The 18,344-nt window shown below is 40.7% G+C and overlaps 1 protein-coding gene across 1 annotated transcript in view; it reads left to right on the top strand.

The window, feature by feature from the left end:
* LOC112068237 (protein tyrosine phosphatase receptor type U) overlaps positions 1-18,344 on the top strand; it is a 276,274-nt gene that overhangs the window by 180,511 nt on the left and 77,419 nt on the right. Inside the window, exons 14-15 of the mRNA XM_070438079.1 lie at positions 7,396-7,553; positions 16,899-17,086. Of these exons, the coding sequence (XP_070294180.1) occupies positions 7,396-7,553; positions 16,899-17,086 (346 nt within the window). The remainder of the gene's footprint in view (positions 1-7,395; positions 7,554-16,898; positions 17,087-18,344) is intronic.

Below are 18,344 nucleotides of genomic sequence, written 5' to 3'. Positions count from 1 at the left end.
TGGACCACACAAACCATGCTTGTGTATCTGTAGAATGTTGGTGCTATTTTTTAGATTCTACCCTCGAGTCTTCCCTAGAACTCATATTTGCCTTTCCAAAGGGCCAGGTTGTTTTGGAGAGGGAGAGAGAGATGCACTACTGTTCCCTTATGGTGTATCAGAGGGACCACACCGTTCTCAACTCATCATTTAATTACACATGCCGGGCAGTGGCATGACCCATAAATGAGAGGTTAATTTGGAGGGAAAATGTGTGCTTAAGGTAGATAATTAGCCTAGCCACTAGCTCCCAAAGGTCTCACCTCCCCGCAGGTGGTGACAACGAGAGGGTCGCCTTACACACCTTTTATGGTGGCATATGACCCAGATGTTACACCCTACTCATATACTCCGTTTCACAGGAGTGACTTGACACTGCCCTGAGGGGAGTGTCTGGGTTTTGCCTGCTTTTTAATGGTCCTCTATGATATTTAAATCAAATACACATTTGTATCATTCAAATGAATGATACAGTGCCCTCCATAATTATTGGGACAGTGAAGTTGGTTTCTTCTTTTAGCTGTATACTTGACCCATTTGGATTTGAAATCAAACAATGGTATTTTCATCCATATCGGGTGAACCGTTTAGAAATGACAGAACTTTTTGTACATAGTCCCAACATTTTAGGGGATCAAAATTATTTCGGACAAATTCACTTGTATTAAAGTAAATGTGTATTAAAGTAGTAAAAAATAAGTATTTGTTTTCCCAAATTCATAGCATGCAATGACTACGTCAAGCTTGTGACGACACATTTGTTGGATGCATTTGCTGTTTTTTGGTTGTGCCTCAGATGGTTTTGTGCCCAATAGAAATGAATGGTAAACATTATGTAATTAAGAGTAAAATGTTTCTAATCACTTCTACATGAATGTGGATGCTACCATGATTACGTATAATCCTAAATTAATGTGAATCGTGATGAGTGAGAAAGTTACAGATGCACAAATATCACACACCCAAAACATGCTAACCTCTCACCATTACAATAACAGGGGAAGTTAGCATTTTTTGGGGTGGGTATCATATTTGTGCTTCTGTAACTTTCTGCACTGTAATCTAATTGTCATTGTTTGATTTCAAATCCAAACTTTTGGATTAGAGCCAAAAGACAAATTATTTACTGTCCCAATAATTTCGGAGAGCACTGTATATACCCCTAATTCTTGAGGGATATTTAAATGCCTCATGAGCTTAGTTTCAACCCCATCATAACTCAGAATCTGGTCTATGCTTGTTCAGGTGACTGCGTCATGAAGCTGGTTGAGAGAATGCCAAGAGTGTGCAAAGCTGTCATCAAGGCAAAGGGTGGCTATTTGAAGAATCTGAAATATATAATATTTTTTGATTTGTTTAACACTTTTTTTTTGGTTACTACATGAATCCATAAAGAAAAACTCTTGAATGAGTAGGTGTTCTAAACTGTTGACCGGTAATGTACATTTACACATTGAGCAGGGATGTTGTCGGGAGAACTCAGTTCATATCGTTTCCAGTCTATTAAAGCATCAGTAGCTATCTGTCGCATTTGCATGACTATGGAGAGGATATAATTAAAAGGTTCCTGTTGGTTCCGGTTAAAAATGCCTTACCAGTGTAACAAACATACTGTGGGCGGCAGGTTAGCGGTTAAGAGCGTTGGGCCAGTAACCGAAAGGTTGCCGGTTCAAATCACAGAGCCGGCAATGTGGAAAGATCTGTCGTTCTGCCCTTTAGCAAGGTAGTTAACCCCCAACAACTGCTCCCCAGGTGCCGATGATGTCGATTAAGGCAGACCCCGCACCTCTCTTATTCAGAGGGGTTGAGTTAAACGCAGAATACATATTTCGGTTACATGCATTCAGTTGTGCAACTGACTAGGTAACCCCCTTTCCCTATATGTAGCCTATTAAAATATACGATATATCCAAAAGTATGTGGACACCCCTTCAAATTAGTGGATTTGGCTATTTCAGCCACACCCGTTGCTGACAGGTGTATAATATTGAGTACATAGCCATACAATCTCCATAAACAAACATTAGCTGGCCTTACTGAAGAGCTCAGTGACTTTCAATGTGGCACCGTCACAGTGACCTTTCCAACAATCAGTTTGTCAAATTTCTGCCCTGCTAGAGCTGCCCCGGTCAACTGTAAGTTCTGTTTATTATGAAGTGGAAATGTGTAGGAGCAACAATGGCTCAGCCACAAAGTTGTAGGCCACACAAGCTCACAGAACGGGACCGCCGAGTGCTGAAGCGCATACAAATGGTCTGTCCTCAGTTGCAACACTCACTACAGAGTTCCAAACTGCCTCTGGAAGCAACGTCAGCACAAGAACTGTTCGTTGGGTGCTTCATGAAATGGGTTTCTATGGCCGAGCAGTAAGCCTAAGATCACCATGCTCAGTGCCAAGCGTTAACTGGAGTGGTGTAAAGCTCGCCGCCATTGGACTCTGGAGCAGTGGAAACGCGTTCTCTGGAGTGATGAGTCACACTTCACCATCTGGCAGTACAACGGACGAATCTTGGTTTGGCGGATGCCAGGAGAACACAACCTGCCTGAATGCATAGTGCCAACTGTAAACTTTGGTGGAGGAGGAATAATGGTCTGGGGCTGTTTTTCATGGTTCGGGCTATGCCCCTTAGTTCTAGTCAGGGACGTCACTAGGCCTGTTTTAAAATATTCATTAGACCCCCCTAAATAAATAAATATATCAGTCAATATATTTTCTCTGTGATTTCTTTTTTTTCCGTCAACCGTTCCATCGCATCTTATTAAACTTCTTACTGGGTCGTGCACTAGGACCTGGGGGAGGTTGCTGCTGCATCCGCTAGTGACTGTTAGGCCTACTTGTAGCTAACATTTTGGTTAACGTTAGCTACTTCTGTGGCTTGAGACTGCTAGCTAACAGTAAACGGACAGGAACAGGCTCTGACAGGACGGATTCATGCAGATATGCTACAATGTGAATGTGTGGTACGTTAGAACAGAGAACTCACTACTATAGACTTTTGTCATAATCAAAGCTTTGTTGACCAATACGTTTTTATTTGAGGCTTCCTGTAAGTTACAGTGTAAACGATGTTGCGAGCTAGCTACCGGTTAACGTTGTATTTTAAATTTGTTAAATTCGTTATTTTAAATTAAGTTATGTTGCGACGATATCTAATTAACGTTGTATTTAATGTAGTTTTGCTATCTGTGCCAGGCTATAAATGAGACAGATGACGTAACATCATGCACATGTCTTTTCATACTCAATTGCTTTCATTCAGTAGGCCATTGCAAAACAATTATCAGTAGATCATGTGTAGAAAAGGTGACATAGTGTTGATCACAATGTCATTGTATTATCCTCAATTTCTCAACTGTAGGCTAGCTAACGACTAACTTTAGATGGATATACGGAAATTCTTCAAGGGAGGCAGTGCCAGCAGCTCTGCCGAAGGCCAATCCGGCGAGAAATGAAGATTTTACCAGTTCAAACAAACAAATTAAAACTTAAACTGATTAATCACCTATTAAGCCTTGAGTTAGTGTAAATATGAGTTTAATAACAATACATGTCAAAACACAGTAGACAAGAATGAGGGAAAGAAGCTGGAGGCTGACAGGGCTGAGGGAGCATGTCTGATGAAGGTTAATGATGAAACAGAGTAGATGTTTAAGCTTGCAGTTAAGAGGGACAACAAACAGATCCAGACAGGGAGGGAGAACAAACAGATCCAGACAGGGAGGGAGAACAAACAGATCCAGACAGGGAGGGAGAACAAACAGATCCAGACATGGAGGGGCAACAAACAGATCCAGACAGGGAGGGGCAACAAACAGATCCAGACAGGGAGGGGCAACAAACCGATCCAGACAGGGAGGGAGAACAAACCGATCCAGACAGGGAGGGACAACAAACCGATCCAGACAGGGAGGGACAACATACAGATCCAGACAGGGAGGGACAACAAACAGATCCAGACAGGGAGGGACAACAAACAGATCCAGAGAAAGAAAGTAAGCAAGCTGCTGCAGCAACTCCTTCCAGAAATTAGAGAGATTTAGGTGACAAAGACTGGGCCCAGACAAGTGAGGCTGAATAGCTACCCACACAAAAGTTTTGGTACACAGAAAAGGGAATTTCAGCACTGCTGGTTTGAGGAGTACAATTGGGTAGAGTCCTCTGTCCACAAAAACGCAGCTTTCTTTTAGATTTTTGTTTGTGCAAAAACATTACATTTGACTCTTTTTGTCAGTAATGGCTGCAAAAATTTGAAAAAAGCTTTTTTATCTTCGGTAAACATGAGATGGCACAAACACACAGACAGTGTTATGGCATGGCAAAGCTACCAGGCAACTAGCATTCATGGGAACATTGCTCAGATTTTAACATCTGCCCATGCTAGTGATATTGCAGAGAGAAGGGAGTATCTGAGGAGAATTGTTGCGGTCACCTCAATGTTAGGAAGACTCTCTTTCCGTGCCAGTGATGAATCTAGTGAAAGCATAAATAGAGGGACTTTTCTTGAATGTATGGAGCTTTTAAAGGAGTTTGACCCTTTCCTGCAAAGGTACAATACTCCATCAAATGCGACGTATCTCTCTCCAGAATCTCAGAATGACATGATCGAATGCTGTGCTCGAGATTACGGACACCATTTCAGTTTCTTGGAGAATGTGTATTAGTTGTTCAGTATATCCCCAGTTAACCACAAGTTCAAACTTAGAGAACTTGTACAGCTCTCAAACACTCGCTGGGCATGCCGGCTGCGGTCCATAAATGCAGTCCTGGACACTTTAACTGCAATTTAACTCCATTGGATCCCCCATGGCTGTTGGTCTGAGAGCAAAGCTTCATAAGTTCTCCACCGTGTATTTGCTACTGATGTTTCAGTGCCTTCTTTCTATAACTGAGGGATTACATAAATTCCTCCAGAAAGAGACTGTAGACCTGGCAGAGGCTTGTTTTGGCAAACAAGCTGTATGTGACACACTGGTAGGCAAACGCACAGATGCATTTACAACAGAACTTTAACAGAACCAAAGCACTCTGTGAAATTCACAATATGCCAGAGGCAGATGCAGCAAGAAAGCGCAAACAAAGGAAAATGGGATATTTTATGGTGGAGACCTACTTGGGTTTAGGAGCAGAATTGTCATGTTCACAAACAATGAAAACAGAGTTGTTGCTCCCCTGCTTGGACAAGATGGATTCTTGACTGTAGATGCAGGTCTGCTCAAAGGCATACATGCATGCAGCCCCAATTCAAAAAAACTTCCTCGATACATCATTCTTAACAGAGTTTACCAAGCACTACCTGCATTGATGTTAAAACAGAAGAGATGTTGGTGGCCAGAAACTTTCTTGCCTGGAAAAGAGAGGCTGGATGTCCTCCCAAAGATATGCCTGCTGTGCATAACCTCCTGGATGATGATATGTTTCCTTCTCTGAAGGAAATCATTCACGTTCCCTCACAATTCCTGTGAGCAGCTGCTCCTGTGAAAGGTCCTTTAGTGCACTGTTCCATATGCCCTCCTGGTTGTGTAAGAAAAGGCTTGCAAGTCTTGCAGCCATGTCCATTGAGGGTGAGTGTTTGTGCCACTAAGCCACAATAGTGTCATTGACCACTTTGCCACCTTTAAAAATAGGAGGTACACTTTGATGCATCCACCCACAAAATAAGCATCAAAAGAGAGAAGCAGGAGGAGCAGTTCCTTAATATAGGTTGTAATATTTGTTTGGGATCTTCCTTTTTAAAAATCAGATTTAGCTCATTAGTTGAATTTAGTTTTGCCCCTTTGTGGATGATACTGTTTTTTTTCTAATGGTATAACATGACCTGCATCTCTTTCTCTCTCCTGTAATTTAATCCTCCCGTGTATGATAGTTTTGGCCTGCCTCACTAACGACGCCTTTTGCCTATTCCCTGCCTGTACTTTAGACTATCGGATTTCCTGTTATCAACCTATTGCCTGATCTCCTAGATGACATTACTAGCCTTTTCCATGCCTGTACTGTTGCCTTTTTGGACCCCCTGTGTATGACCTTCTGCCTGCCCCTGGACCCAGCTACCAGCTCTCTGTCTCCCATCGTGTTCATTACACACAAACTATGAGACGGGTATACTTTTAGCCAACCTTGACCTAAAATAACCTTATTTTGATAGATTTTACACCCATTGTTACTTTAAAAATACATGATGAAAATACGTTTTGTGGGCTTTAAAAAAATATTCCTGGGGGAGAATGCCCAGACCCCCCCTAAAAGAGGCATAGCCCCCCTATCCGTGAATCTCTAGTGACGTCCCTTGTTCCAGTGAAGGGGGATCGTAATGCTTCAGCATACAATGACATTCTAGACGATTCTGTGCTTCCAACTTTGTGGCAACAGTTTGGAGAAGGTCTTTTCTTGTTTCAGCATGACAATGCTCCCATGCACAAAGCGAGATCCATACGGAAATGGTTTGTCGAGATCGGTGTGGAAGAACTTGACTGGCCTGCACAGAGCCCTGACCTCAAGCTCATCTAACACCTTTGGAGCAGACTGCGAGCCAGGCCTAATCGCCCAACATCAGCGCCCGACCTCAATAATGCTCTTGTGGCTGAATGGAAGCAAGTGGAAAGCCTTCCCTGAAGAGTGGAAGCTGTTATAGCAGCAAACGGGGGACCAACTCCATATTAATGCCCATGATTTTGGAATGAGATGTTCGACAAGCAGGTGTCCACATACTTTTGGTCATGTAGTGTATCTAGACCTATGAAAAATATGTTTATTTATCAAGTTATTTTATTTTCAATGAAGTCCAGTCTCAAGTCATATGACTTGAGTCCACACCTATGGCATGCACAACCCTGGAGAAGATAGCAGCTAGCGCTGCTTGCCCCAACACATTGTTCCAGATTACTCCACTAAGCCACCATGAAGTTAGCTCTTAGCGGTATGATTGCTACATTTGCTCTGGCAGGAAGTGACATGGTTTACTCGTTAAAGGGGAAAACAGTGACATATTCAATTAGAGGCTGGTCTAGCTGCTTTGGCTGTGGTTTGGTCCTGTCACCGTGTGGTAAACACAGAGACCCTTGCCATTTTCACTCTAATGAATCCATCCCTCGGCCGGCATTTCTTGCATTTTCTATCTTCTTTCTCTTTTCTCTGCCCTCCCTCCCGCTCACTCGCCAGACGGGACTACTACTCTTACTCTTACTATCCGTAAGTGACGCCACCCTCCTACCTTTCCATTGTTTTGCTAATCGTTCATTCACATGCTTGTGCTCTCTGGCTGCCAATGAAGGGATTGTGGCCAAATAAAACTGTTGCTCTCTCTATCCCCCTCTCGCCCTCTCCTCTCCCATTCCCTCTATCTCTCTCTGTGTTTGTAGGAAGCCAGTGAACATAAATAAGACACCCATAACGTACCGTCAGGAGAACAGTCACATGGGATCGATGGAGCGCAGTTTCACTGACCAGAGTACCCTGCAGGAGGATGAGCGCATGGCCCTCTCTGCAGCACGCATGGCACACACCTGCAGCACGCGCAGTAAGACACACGCATACACAGGCATAAGCACACACACACACCTGCAGTATGTGCTTTCAAATAAAAACAAGACACCTGTAATCAAACTATGATTCATTCGTGGAAAACCTGAGGTCTAAAGTTTTTCCCAAAATGTTAATCAAACGCTCCCACAATATTGTGTGTGAACTTTATACCTCCGACAACATCCATTTAGTCCATTTAGAAAAGCTTCATATACCTCAGAAGCAGCTATGCTCCCTGCAGCAGATCCACAGTCTAAAATAAGATGACGAGAAAAAGAAAATTGCAAACAGATGTAAAGTGGAACACCTTCAGGCAAGAAAATGATATGTGTTTCTAGTCGTCTTCCTTCTCATCTCGATATCTTGAAATATGAAGGCGCATAACAGAAAAGGAAAGAAATAATCTTGGTTTTCATGTCCTGGGCTCAGTTGCATACAGTGGTTCGTCCTTTAAAAGTTGCAGCATACTAGAGCACAGCTTGCGTGGTGCCACAAAATTCTATGGCAAGTTATTTAAGTGCCATTAATTCTAGTTTGACCACCAAAGGGTATCTTTGAGAAGCATTTGATTTTCTTCAATAGTGGCTGTACTAGAGAATTTAAAACCTTTTTTGTAAGAACATAGTATATGAGACTGATTTTAAGAAATGTTGCTTAATTAATTTTATTAATATTATGGTGTTTCTATTCCAAGAGAAATGAAAAACCTTCTGAGTTTCCGTTAGGATGGAATGGAAAATATGGCGCTGTATAACAGTGCTGGGTTATTTAGCTAAAGAATTCCTGTGTCATGCGCGGGAGACCGGGGTTCAATTCCTCGACGGGGAGGAAGAAGTTGGCTGTCCTTGTAAGAATTTGTTCTTAACTGATTCCATGTGTTATTTCATATTTGTGATGTCTTCATATTGTTCTACAATATAGTAAAAATTAAGAAAAACTATGGAATGAGTAGGTGTGTCCAAACTTTTGAGGCCATCAAGACGTTTTTTGCAAGAGAAATTGATGATACTACAATGCAACAAATACATTGATCATCTCAGCAAGGTTTTACCCGTAGTCGTGGAGCAGGGTGGAAGTGCAACTAAAATGTAGTTTAAATAACCAAATGCATTTTGAATGTCTTTCTAGTTATTTTATTAACGAAAGCATAAAGATGTTGATGAAGAAATACTCTACTGCTGTTTTGAGTTAGAAATGTAACACTTCAGAGTACTTAAGCATAGAATACATTGCAGGTAGAGAGATGTTCACACCTAAACTAGCCGTGCTATAAATAGTCTATTGTTCTGCTAATTGGGCTACAAGTGTTTGAAAACCTGTTTTCAAAATGCCACCAGCTGTCCATCACTACTGTAAATAAAAACACATAATCTTGTTTACATTCTTTATTGTAACCACAAAGTCACAAATAATTTGTATCTATCTTTCCAATTACTTTTAGAGTTAGGGATTCATTTGATTAATATTATGGTGTTTATATTCCAAGAAAAAAGAAAAACCATCTGGGTTTCCGTTAGGAAGGAACATAAAATATGGCGCTGTAGGTACTGTAGGCTACACAGTACTGGGCTATTTAGCTAAAGAATCCCCATCTCGTGCGCAGGCACGCGGGAGACCGGGGTTCAATTCCCCAACAGGGAGGAAGGAGTAGGCTGTCCTTGTAAATAAGAATTTGTTGCATAGTTAAATAAAGGTTACACTAAGAGCATAACATTTCTACACCATAATTGTAGTCTAACCAATACCCAAATGGAGATTCAGTCAAAATATAAATCTCATTGATTTATCAAGACCAGTCCCCATGCTTGTTTCAGAGCAGTGCAAAACTGTGATAAAATAGTTGTAAGCTAATGCTTCAAATCCTATTGCTTCTAACGTCAATATGCTCTTTAAATAAATAAGACCTACACCACTTTTAACAGAACATTACTCAACACTAGTGAGACTCATGTCGCCTACGGTAGTCCTACAGTATATATGACGTGACTCTCAGCCAATAATTACATATAGAGGATTGGAGGTTTCTAAATTAAAACCAAAAGCCACCTCATGAGTATCCCGGTGGCGGCCGGTACGGGTATCTGTAGCAACGCATTTTGCATTGCGATGCGGTGACTTAGACAGCTGCGCCACTGGGGAGGCCCCATCCACAAAGTATCAAAGTACAGAGAGGTGTTGGTAAAGGTATATTGTCCTGCTAATAGCCTATAATGGGCTATTTATAATACTGTACATGGTGTCCAGGTCAGGATAACCAAAACATGTATTTATTTAAGACTATCAGAAAGAATGTTGGTACTTATTTCTTTTGATCCAAAGCCATGAATGAGTGAGTCACTCAGCTTTATGTAAGTGTCGGCTACATTAAATATATTTTTAAATCTGAATAAAGGACAAAATAATATTTGTCAAGGCCAAAACATTTATTTCTGTTTTTAGAGGGAGAGAAATGCTGTGCCAATTGTGCGCCGCCCTATGGGACTCCCAATCACGGTCGGATGTATTACATAAGTATTATCATTAACTTAGAACCTAACTTAGAAATACATTTGACGATAGAATTCTCCCCCTACCCTCCCATCTAGGCAAGTCTATTGTCCAGCTACCTGCTAGAACAGCGGGAACGTTTCCCGAGTCAGCGCCATTATTAGTGCAATGCCCCTTGAAGCGTTGCTTTGTGCTACCAAGTGTGGCGGGGTGGGGGTCCACCCCCCCTCCCTCCTCCTCCAGGAGCTAAGTGTCTTCTGTGTGCGGCTCTGCAACCTATGCCGTGCCCCCTGCCCTTGTGCCTTGAACCTCACAAACTTTCAGTGGATACAGCTGGAGAACTGCAAGGCAATCCCATTGTGCACCACGCAGGAGCTATGACCAATATATATTGTCCTGCTAAAAGCAGGGTTAATAATATATCTGTGAGAATATCCAAAGGGCTTTTATATAATAATAATAATTGTTTAAAAAATAATACTTTGAAGATTTTCTTTTCAAATAACGTAAAATGAGCGAGGAAAAAGGCTGTTCTTGAACATGGGGTGAGACATTGTTACTAATTTGTAAATACATTTTATTTTGAATTATTTATTTATTTATGTTTCTTCTTCAGGCTAGGGTCTATTTTTCTCCACTTCCTGTCTGACTGACGTGCCCAAAGTAAACTGCCTGTTACTCAGGCCCAGAAGCCAGGATATGCATATAATTGGTACCATTGGATAGAAAACACTTTTGAAGTTTGTACATTTTTTATTTATTTTTTAAACCAATCAGATGTTTTTGCTTTGAGAGCCCATGCTCTATCAATGGAAAGCTATGGGTCCTATGCAATTCCAGCTCCCAGATTGCAATTCCTATGGCTTCCACTAGATGTCAACAGTCTTTGTTCAAGGTTTCAGGCTTGTTTCTTCCCAAACGAGGAAGAATTTTGAGTTTTGGTACTGAGTCAGAGTTGGAAATATTTTGCTTTGCTATTGAACATACTTCTTTCCGTGTGAAATATTATAGTTTAATTACATTTAGGGTACCTGAGGATTAAATAGAAATGTATTTTTACTTGTTCTAATTGAGGGAGAAAAACCTACAGTCATCTCATGGGTCTCCCAGTCGAGGGCAGCACAGGTATTGAACCAGCATCTGTAGCAACACAGCTTGCAACACAGTCTTAGACCATTGCACCACTCAGGTGCTGTACAACATGACCGGTTGGGAGTGACCTACAGTACTACAGTAAGAGCAAAATAATCCTAACAAAATAAAATAATAAAAACCTTAGTGTAACAGTTTTAGTAAGTAATACTGAAGTTGAGCACAATTATCAGTTTCTATTTAGGTTTATGTCGCCCATTCATTGTCAATTAGAGACACAGTAGGACCCAAAAGCATAATCAGTGCTCTAGCTCCCCCTTGCGCTGTTCTGGAGCAATGAAGTAGTGACGCAGGGTACCGTGCTAAACCACAAATTACCTCTAAGTACCACAGCATAATCACAACATTTTTGGTGGCGCAACCACTGTAAAACACCTTAAGTTCATTTCCCCCTATCTTTTCCCTTAAAGTTTCCTTAACATTAAGTCAGTTGCAAAAAAACATTTAAGGTGAATTTCCCCTTAAATTAAGTGAAAAAGTTAAGGGTGCCTATGAGGTCCCTTAACTGCTTCATTCAGTATCGATGTAAATAGCATTTGTGGTGGTGAATGTTGTCTTCATCTGCTCTGGTTACAAAAGGAAAACATCAATCAGCTACTGTAGTTCCTTAGAACTAAATAATGGAAGGTGCACAATCCATGGCTAGAAAGCTAGCTGGCTAATTATCTTTAGCTGGGTGATTCTGCAACTTCGGGCACTTTGGCCCTGCAAGCTTTCAGAAATGAAACTTACTGAAACACCATTTTACCACTATTCTACTTGTCTTTGATTTGTCTAGAAATAATATCTGATAATGGCTGTGATCGTAGTATTCAGGAATGTATATATTTTTGTAATTTCTCAGACCGCCATAGACAAATTTAATTTCCATCACGGCAATTTTAGTTGAAAATGAAATATCCAAAAATGTATGTATAACACATTTGTACATTAATTTGTATTGAATAATATTTTAAGTGATTTATTAAAGTTTTTCTAATATTAATAATTCAACACAATGCCTGAATGTATAAACTGAAAAAAATGTATTTATCATGAAAAATGAGATATTTCCACCCAATCCTTTTGAGAGATTATGATAACAACCATATGATTACCCTATCTAAAACAAATCAATCAATGTAAATTATAAATAATATTCTAATTTACTCCAAAAATATGGGTGTGGTGGAAATGAAATCTATGTAAAAAAAAAAAAAAAAAACGTATGAAAACAATATTTTATTACAAACAGTTTGAACAACAACCATTGTTAAACTTTTAATTAATTTAAGACATAGTATGTTTCCAAAAGTAGCTGATGGGCAGAGCTCAAGGAAGTAGGCCAGTGTTTTTGAGATATGGGCCCAGATTGCAGGGGGGGTCATTCGCATAGATGAGCTCAATGAGCAAAGGGAAACTGTATCATTTGTGGTATGTCCAACACGGGTGTGGAGGTTCACCTGCTTGTGAGAATCACCAAAGTGAACTGCCTGTATTTCACTCGTGTAATTATACAGGTAGTTCTTTGCAAAGTCAATATGCACGATGATCTCCTCTTTCTTTCGGTTCTCTTTTTTAATTCTCTCAGTTTGGAGTATTGATGTTGAATGGTGTACACGTATTTCCCCCAACTTCTCTTTCAATCCTTTGGAGAAGTCCTCCAGTAGAATCTGCAGTGTTCCACATACCTTGTCTTTAACTGTCAAATGTACAGTGAACTTCTCCAAGTTTCCCTCTTGGTTTTTCCTTCTCTCTCTTCAGCTTTGTTTTTCAACTCAAACCACCGTGTCTGCTCACCAGCAGATGGAAGCTATTTTGCTTGGCAAAGGGAGCACTCTGTACATGCACTCTTTCTTCAGGTTCTCAATGTTGCTGCAGCGGAACCCTTTGTGATGCTGTAGTTTTACCGCCATGAGTTGGAGGTTGGCATGGGTTTTTCAGAGGCATGTGTCCCTATCATGGACTGTTGGCTTGACAACCCCAAAAGGATGTCTTCGGCAGAATTCATAGGACATTTTCATCTCTGAATATTCCCTCTTAAAATTCTGTTAAAGGTTCTGAATTGTGCCATTCAAGAAGCACTGCTGATTTTCTTCTTGTTCCTCGTTAGTGTGTCCTTTTTCTCTGTTGTTGCTGTACTGTCGTCATCACGTTCATAGAATCTAGTGATTTTTCTCTTCTGTGGCTTTGTAATTATGTTACACTTTTTTCCCCTGGAGTATTGAAGACTTGTTGGCCTGTTTTCATTTGCCCTTTGACCAGGCCATACTTTCTCAGGATGTTGCCTCTGAGCATTTTTGAAGCCATTTGTTTGTCCTTGGCGCTGCAATTTTTTTTGTTGATACTTTTGCTTTAACTCTGCAATGATGGCATTTTGAAATGATAAAATCCTTCGGAGTTCCCTTCATTTCCTGTTTTGTCTTTGGGGAATCTTGTCTCTCCATTTTCTTCATCAGTTGATCATACATTATTTTGTATTTCTCAGCTTTCCGTAACATTTTACCAAGTTTGACATTTGTCATGCAAAGATCTCTGTTTTTGAGCGACCTCTTCCAAACCTTTTGCTTACAGCAAGTATTCGACTTCTCATTCCTGTTGCAGATGATGAGGAAGGGGCATCAGGGGCAGGTAAGTTAGGGGTAGGTGAGTTAGGGGCAGGTATGTTGGCCTCATGCTCTGGCTGCAAGTCATCTGGTGACTGAGGTGGTGTGTTGCCTGATAGGTAGGTCTCCATTGCAACTGTTCTCTTTCAAATCTGTCTTCTATTCCGTTGGTTGCATTTCCATTTCCTTCTCTTGCTTCTTTGTTTTCGCTTTGTAAACTCAGAGATAGATTTCACTTCTCCCTTCTCTATTTTCTTCCAGTATCTCTCCCTGTCTATTTGCAGATGTTCCTGGTATCGTATAGGATATTTATTTTTTATTTTGTTTCTTTGTCTGTGACCTCTGCTGTTTTATGTGGCATCTTTTTAAAGCAAAGAACAATACTACTTAATTTTTTTCAACTTGTGCACACCTTGGAGAATTTTCTAGATTCAATTAATTTAAACCATGATTTAAATAAACCAAAAGTAATAACATAATATATTTTTGTCATTTCTGCCACGTTCTGTCATTTCCACCACTGTTAAGTTTGTGATGGAAATGACTGTCATGGAAATGACGCTTCTACAGTTTTGGGCAAAAAATGACAGACTGGTTAGCATGCTTTGGCTAGTATTACGGCTAGCATATAGTTTACACTAAATACATAAAATATATATATTTTTTCAAAATTCTACCACAAATGAAAGAAATTATAGCATGTTTGGAAATGAATGACAATTAAAAATATTCTCTACACAAGCAATATTTTCCTAGATTTAGCTTCAACTTCTGGACATCACATCTGGAACAACTATCCACTGCAGCGATGTCCTTCAGTGTCGCAATATTTTTCCATGGTAACTAAGTTAACATTCTCTTGACAAAACTTTATTAATGAGGAATTTGCCCTCATTGGTGGAAATGACACCACTACCAAAGGACAGGTATATGTTGTGTAAATAATAATATAAAGGGCATACTCACAATAAATATTGATTTTATTTAATTGACCTCCTTCTCTAGTAGATAACATTATATAATGTGCAATTATTAATGTTTTCTCATAGAAAAACATAGTAGAAACTCAAAAGTTTGCGTCGGGGACAAGGGTAAAACAGTGAAATCGAGGGTTAAAAATGCATCTGAAAGTAGCTAAAATACTTTGATAGAGAGGTGTTAAAAAAATCTGGGGTGATTGTAGTGTGAACTTAACATATAAAGAATTTATTTATATTTATTTATAATAATAAAAAGTCCCCATAATTGACCCTGAGGACATAGAAGTGATCGTAGTTGCAGAATCACCCAGCTACTCTGCAAGCTAGCTTGACGTACTAGAATGTAATACATTAATTGACACTTTATGTACACTAAATACATGTAATATAAACATGTAATATAAACAAGTTGAGAAAAAAGTAACTACAAGAAATGTGGTTTATTACCTTCTGAAGCCATTTGGTTATCCTGTCTTGATTGTAGAAGTTTTATTTTGCTATCTCACAAAATGAAAGCGATCCCTTTGAGTTTAGGCAGTGAATCCGGTCGTCTCCATGGTAACCAGATACTCTTTCTGCCATACATGCCTTCAAACTAAGGAAATATTTGACGGGTTCTATGCAACGCCCTTAAACAATTCCATTAGGTAAGGGAAAAGTATTCCTTAAGGTTAACCCTTAAGGGAAACACTTAAGATGTTTTATACAACTGGGCCCTGATGTACCTAATAGTTAATCAAAGAGAGATTGGATGGTGTCATCTCAATCAAATATTACTACCCAAACAAACCTATATAACAAACCAGTCTCACTTTACTGTCAGCAACTTAAATAATACATACAATAGCTGGGTCCAATCTGACACCGTTCATTTTTCTATATACCTATAGCCTGTGCAGTGCCGATTTTAGCATGTCAAACAACCCATTTTTTCTCTAAACAATACATTAAATGCAGTTAATGCACTATAACTGACAAACGGTGCCCACAGAAGTTTAGGGTCCGCATAAAGCTGTCCCGAGAGTGGAGCTTATGGCTGACTTGATTAAATAAATATGGTTTCTATTGATTCCTTGTTGGTTTGTGTAACTGGATAAGAACCACATTCTCTTTCAATAATAATGAATGTCGACATGAGTTTTCCCTTTGGAACAATACTCAAACATTATTACACTTATGTTCAGTAAATTCACAATGTTTGTTCTTATATCATTAACGCTTAGCTCTATGTACAAGCAAGTGCAAGCAAAACGAGCTGCGACGAGGTAGGCCGAGGTCGTTCAGCAATTTTGAAATGGACAGCGACAGAAATTCAGATGTTAGTTCAGATGAATTCAGCAAGATGTTGAGGCCTTAACTTTACTCTTCTTTAAGTCACCACAGAGAGAGAGAGAGAGAGAGACCCAGACTCTGCTGTTAGTCCACCATTTGAAGTGTTTTATTAGGCCTATGTGGTCTAAAAAGGAAGGACAATACAATCATGGGGATTCACTTTTATAGACAATATACAGACACATTGACAGCGCATTGTGCAAACAAAACAACCCTCGCAATATGAACTGGAATTACATTGGTCTATTACTGAACTTTTTGTTGAGCAAAAGAGAATGTCACTGGCAAGGAGGCGGTACTGTAATATAATGTTGTTGGGTCTGTAACTTACCACACTCCTCGTGGAGAAAATCACCCTAACTAATTATAACACACAATGTAAGAAGCAATTAACATTGCCTAAAAGTATTAATAAGATGCTAATATGAGAGACCTATATAAGCAATATAACAATGCAGATGTACAGATTATGGCAATGGCATATATGACGATAAGCAGTTAAGCGGCATGCTGTAATTTTGATTAAGACATGAGCAAGCTGAAACGTATGTATCCTAATATGCGGCCTATTTGTTCAGCACTTTTGAAATTGACAGAGTGACATAATTCAGGACATGGGCCGTTCTCACAGTATTCTCCCTGTACATCAAGTCAGAACCGTAGGATAAATAACGGGGGCACATAAGCAGACAATGAAAGCGCTTACAATATTCGATCGTTACATTTCTCTAAAACAGGCTATACCACCTTTTGTGTGTAGCTCTATGCCTAATGGTGCCCCCTTCCTTTGTCCTCCTCTCACAGGTGAGCAGCGTAGCTCAGTGAACGAGTCCAGTAGTCTTCTGGGGGGTTCGCCGCGACGCCAGTGTGGGCGTAAGGGCTCACCCTACCACACTGGTCAGCTCCACCCTGCTGTGCGCGTGGCCGACCTTCTCCAACACATCAACCAGATGAAAACTGCCGAGGGCTACGGCTTCAAACAGGAGTATGAGGTAGGCAGTATGGGTTGTGGCTGATGTGCATGGTTGTGGCTGATGTGTGTTTGTATGGTATGGTATAAGGGTGTATTGCTGGGGAAGGTGTGAGAAAATACACGTTTAGTCATGTTTAGGGGTTTAAAATGTAGAAATAGTCATAATTTAGATTCAGATTGTGTGAAGTTATCACTCACATCCCAGTTCTTACAGACTGCAGAAATGTATGATCAGGGTTAAAAGACACTTCTTGGACCAAGTTGACTGTGAGGCTATTAAATCATCATTGTCTGGACCTCAAATAGCCCCTCTGTCAGAGTTGCTGATGCAGTGTAGCTGATGAAGCCCCCTAATCCCCAGGTGTTCTCCAGACCAGGAGGCCCTTTGTTCCCCAGCCCAGTGACCGCCAATTGCCTCAGCATCGGGGGCTCGGTGGCTCCCAACCCCTGGCTGTCCTCCAGTACCACACTGATAAAAGATGATCCTCTGTACTCTGGTTGGAGGAGAATTCTAAATAGAGGTTTTTGGGCTGTGGTGTGTGATGTATAGGATGCCACCAAGTTGAAAGTGTTCTTAAGTGGTGCACGGCACCACGAGGGAGACATTTTGTGAAATCATTGCCTACAATTAAGGAGAGAAGCCTTGGGGGACTTATAGGCTCTGTTCCAAACTTCTTTATGCATCAGGGAGTGTGTTAAGGAGAGTCTCGCTTGGTTCACTTATCTCCTGAGGGCTCCCAAGTGGCGCAGCGGTCTAAGGCACTGCTTCACAGTGCTAGAGGCGTCACTACAGACCTTGTTTTGATCCTGGGCTGTATCACAACCAGCCGTGATCGGGAGTCCCATAGGGCGGTGCACAATTTGCTCAGCATCGTCCTGGTTAGGGGAGGGTTAGGGGAGGGTTTGGCCTGGGTAGGCCGTCATTGTAAATAAGAATTTGTTCTGAACTGACTAGTTAAATAAATACAATTAAATTAAATCTCTCGACATTCAGACTGGAACTGAGTCTGTACTTTACCGTAGGTAGAGAGGGAAATGTTTTTGTTCTGGGAGAGAAGCAGAACTGAACCCACTTAGTATTCCAGTACCTCTGTAACGGCTGATTTCCATGGCTGTCTGGATGCGTCGGGCCACATTTTGGAGGGCACACAGCCCTGAAACATTTGTCCCCGGTGGGATACTTCTCTAGTCAAGAGCAGACTCTGGGGTGAGCTCCATCCCTGTCTGTTGCCTGTGGTTTCCCTGTCACATGTCAAGGAAAAAGATAGAAAAGATCT

Source organism: Salvelinus sp. IW2-2015, unplaced genomic scaffold, assembly GCF_002910315.2.
Source record: "Salvelinus sp. IW2-2015 unplaced genomic scaffold, ASM291031v2 Un_scaffold319, whole genome shotgun sequence".
NCBI lineage: Eukaryota > Metazoa > Chordata > Actinopteri > Salmoniformes > Salmonidae > Salvelinus > Salvelinus sp. IW2-2015.
The sequence above is the reverse complement of the archived record's forward strand: the minus strand, read 5'-3'. Positions and strand labels throughout refer to the sequence as shown.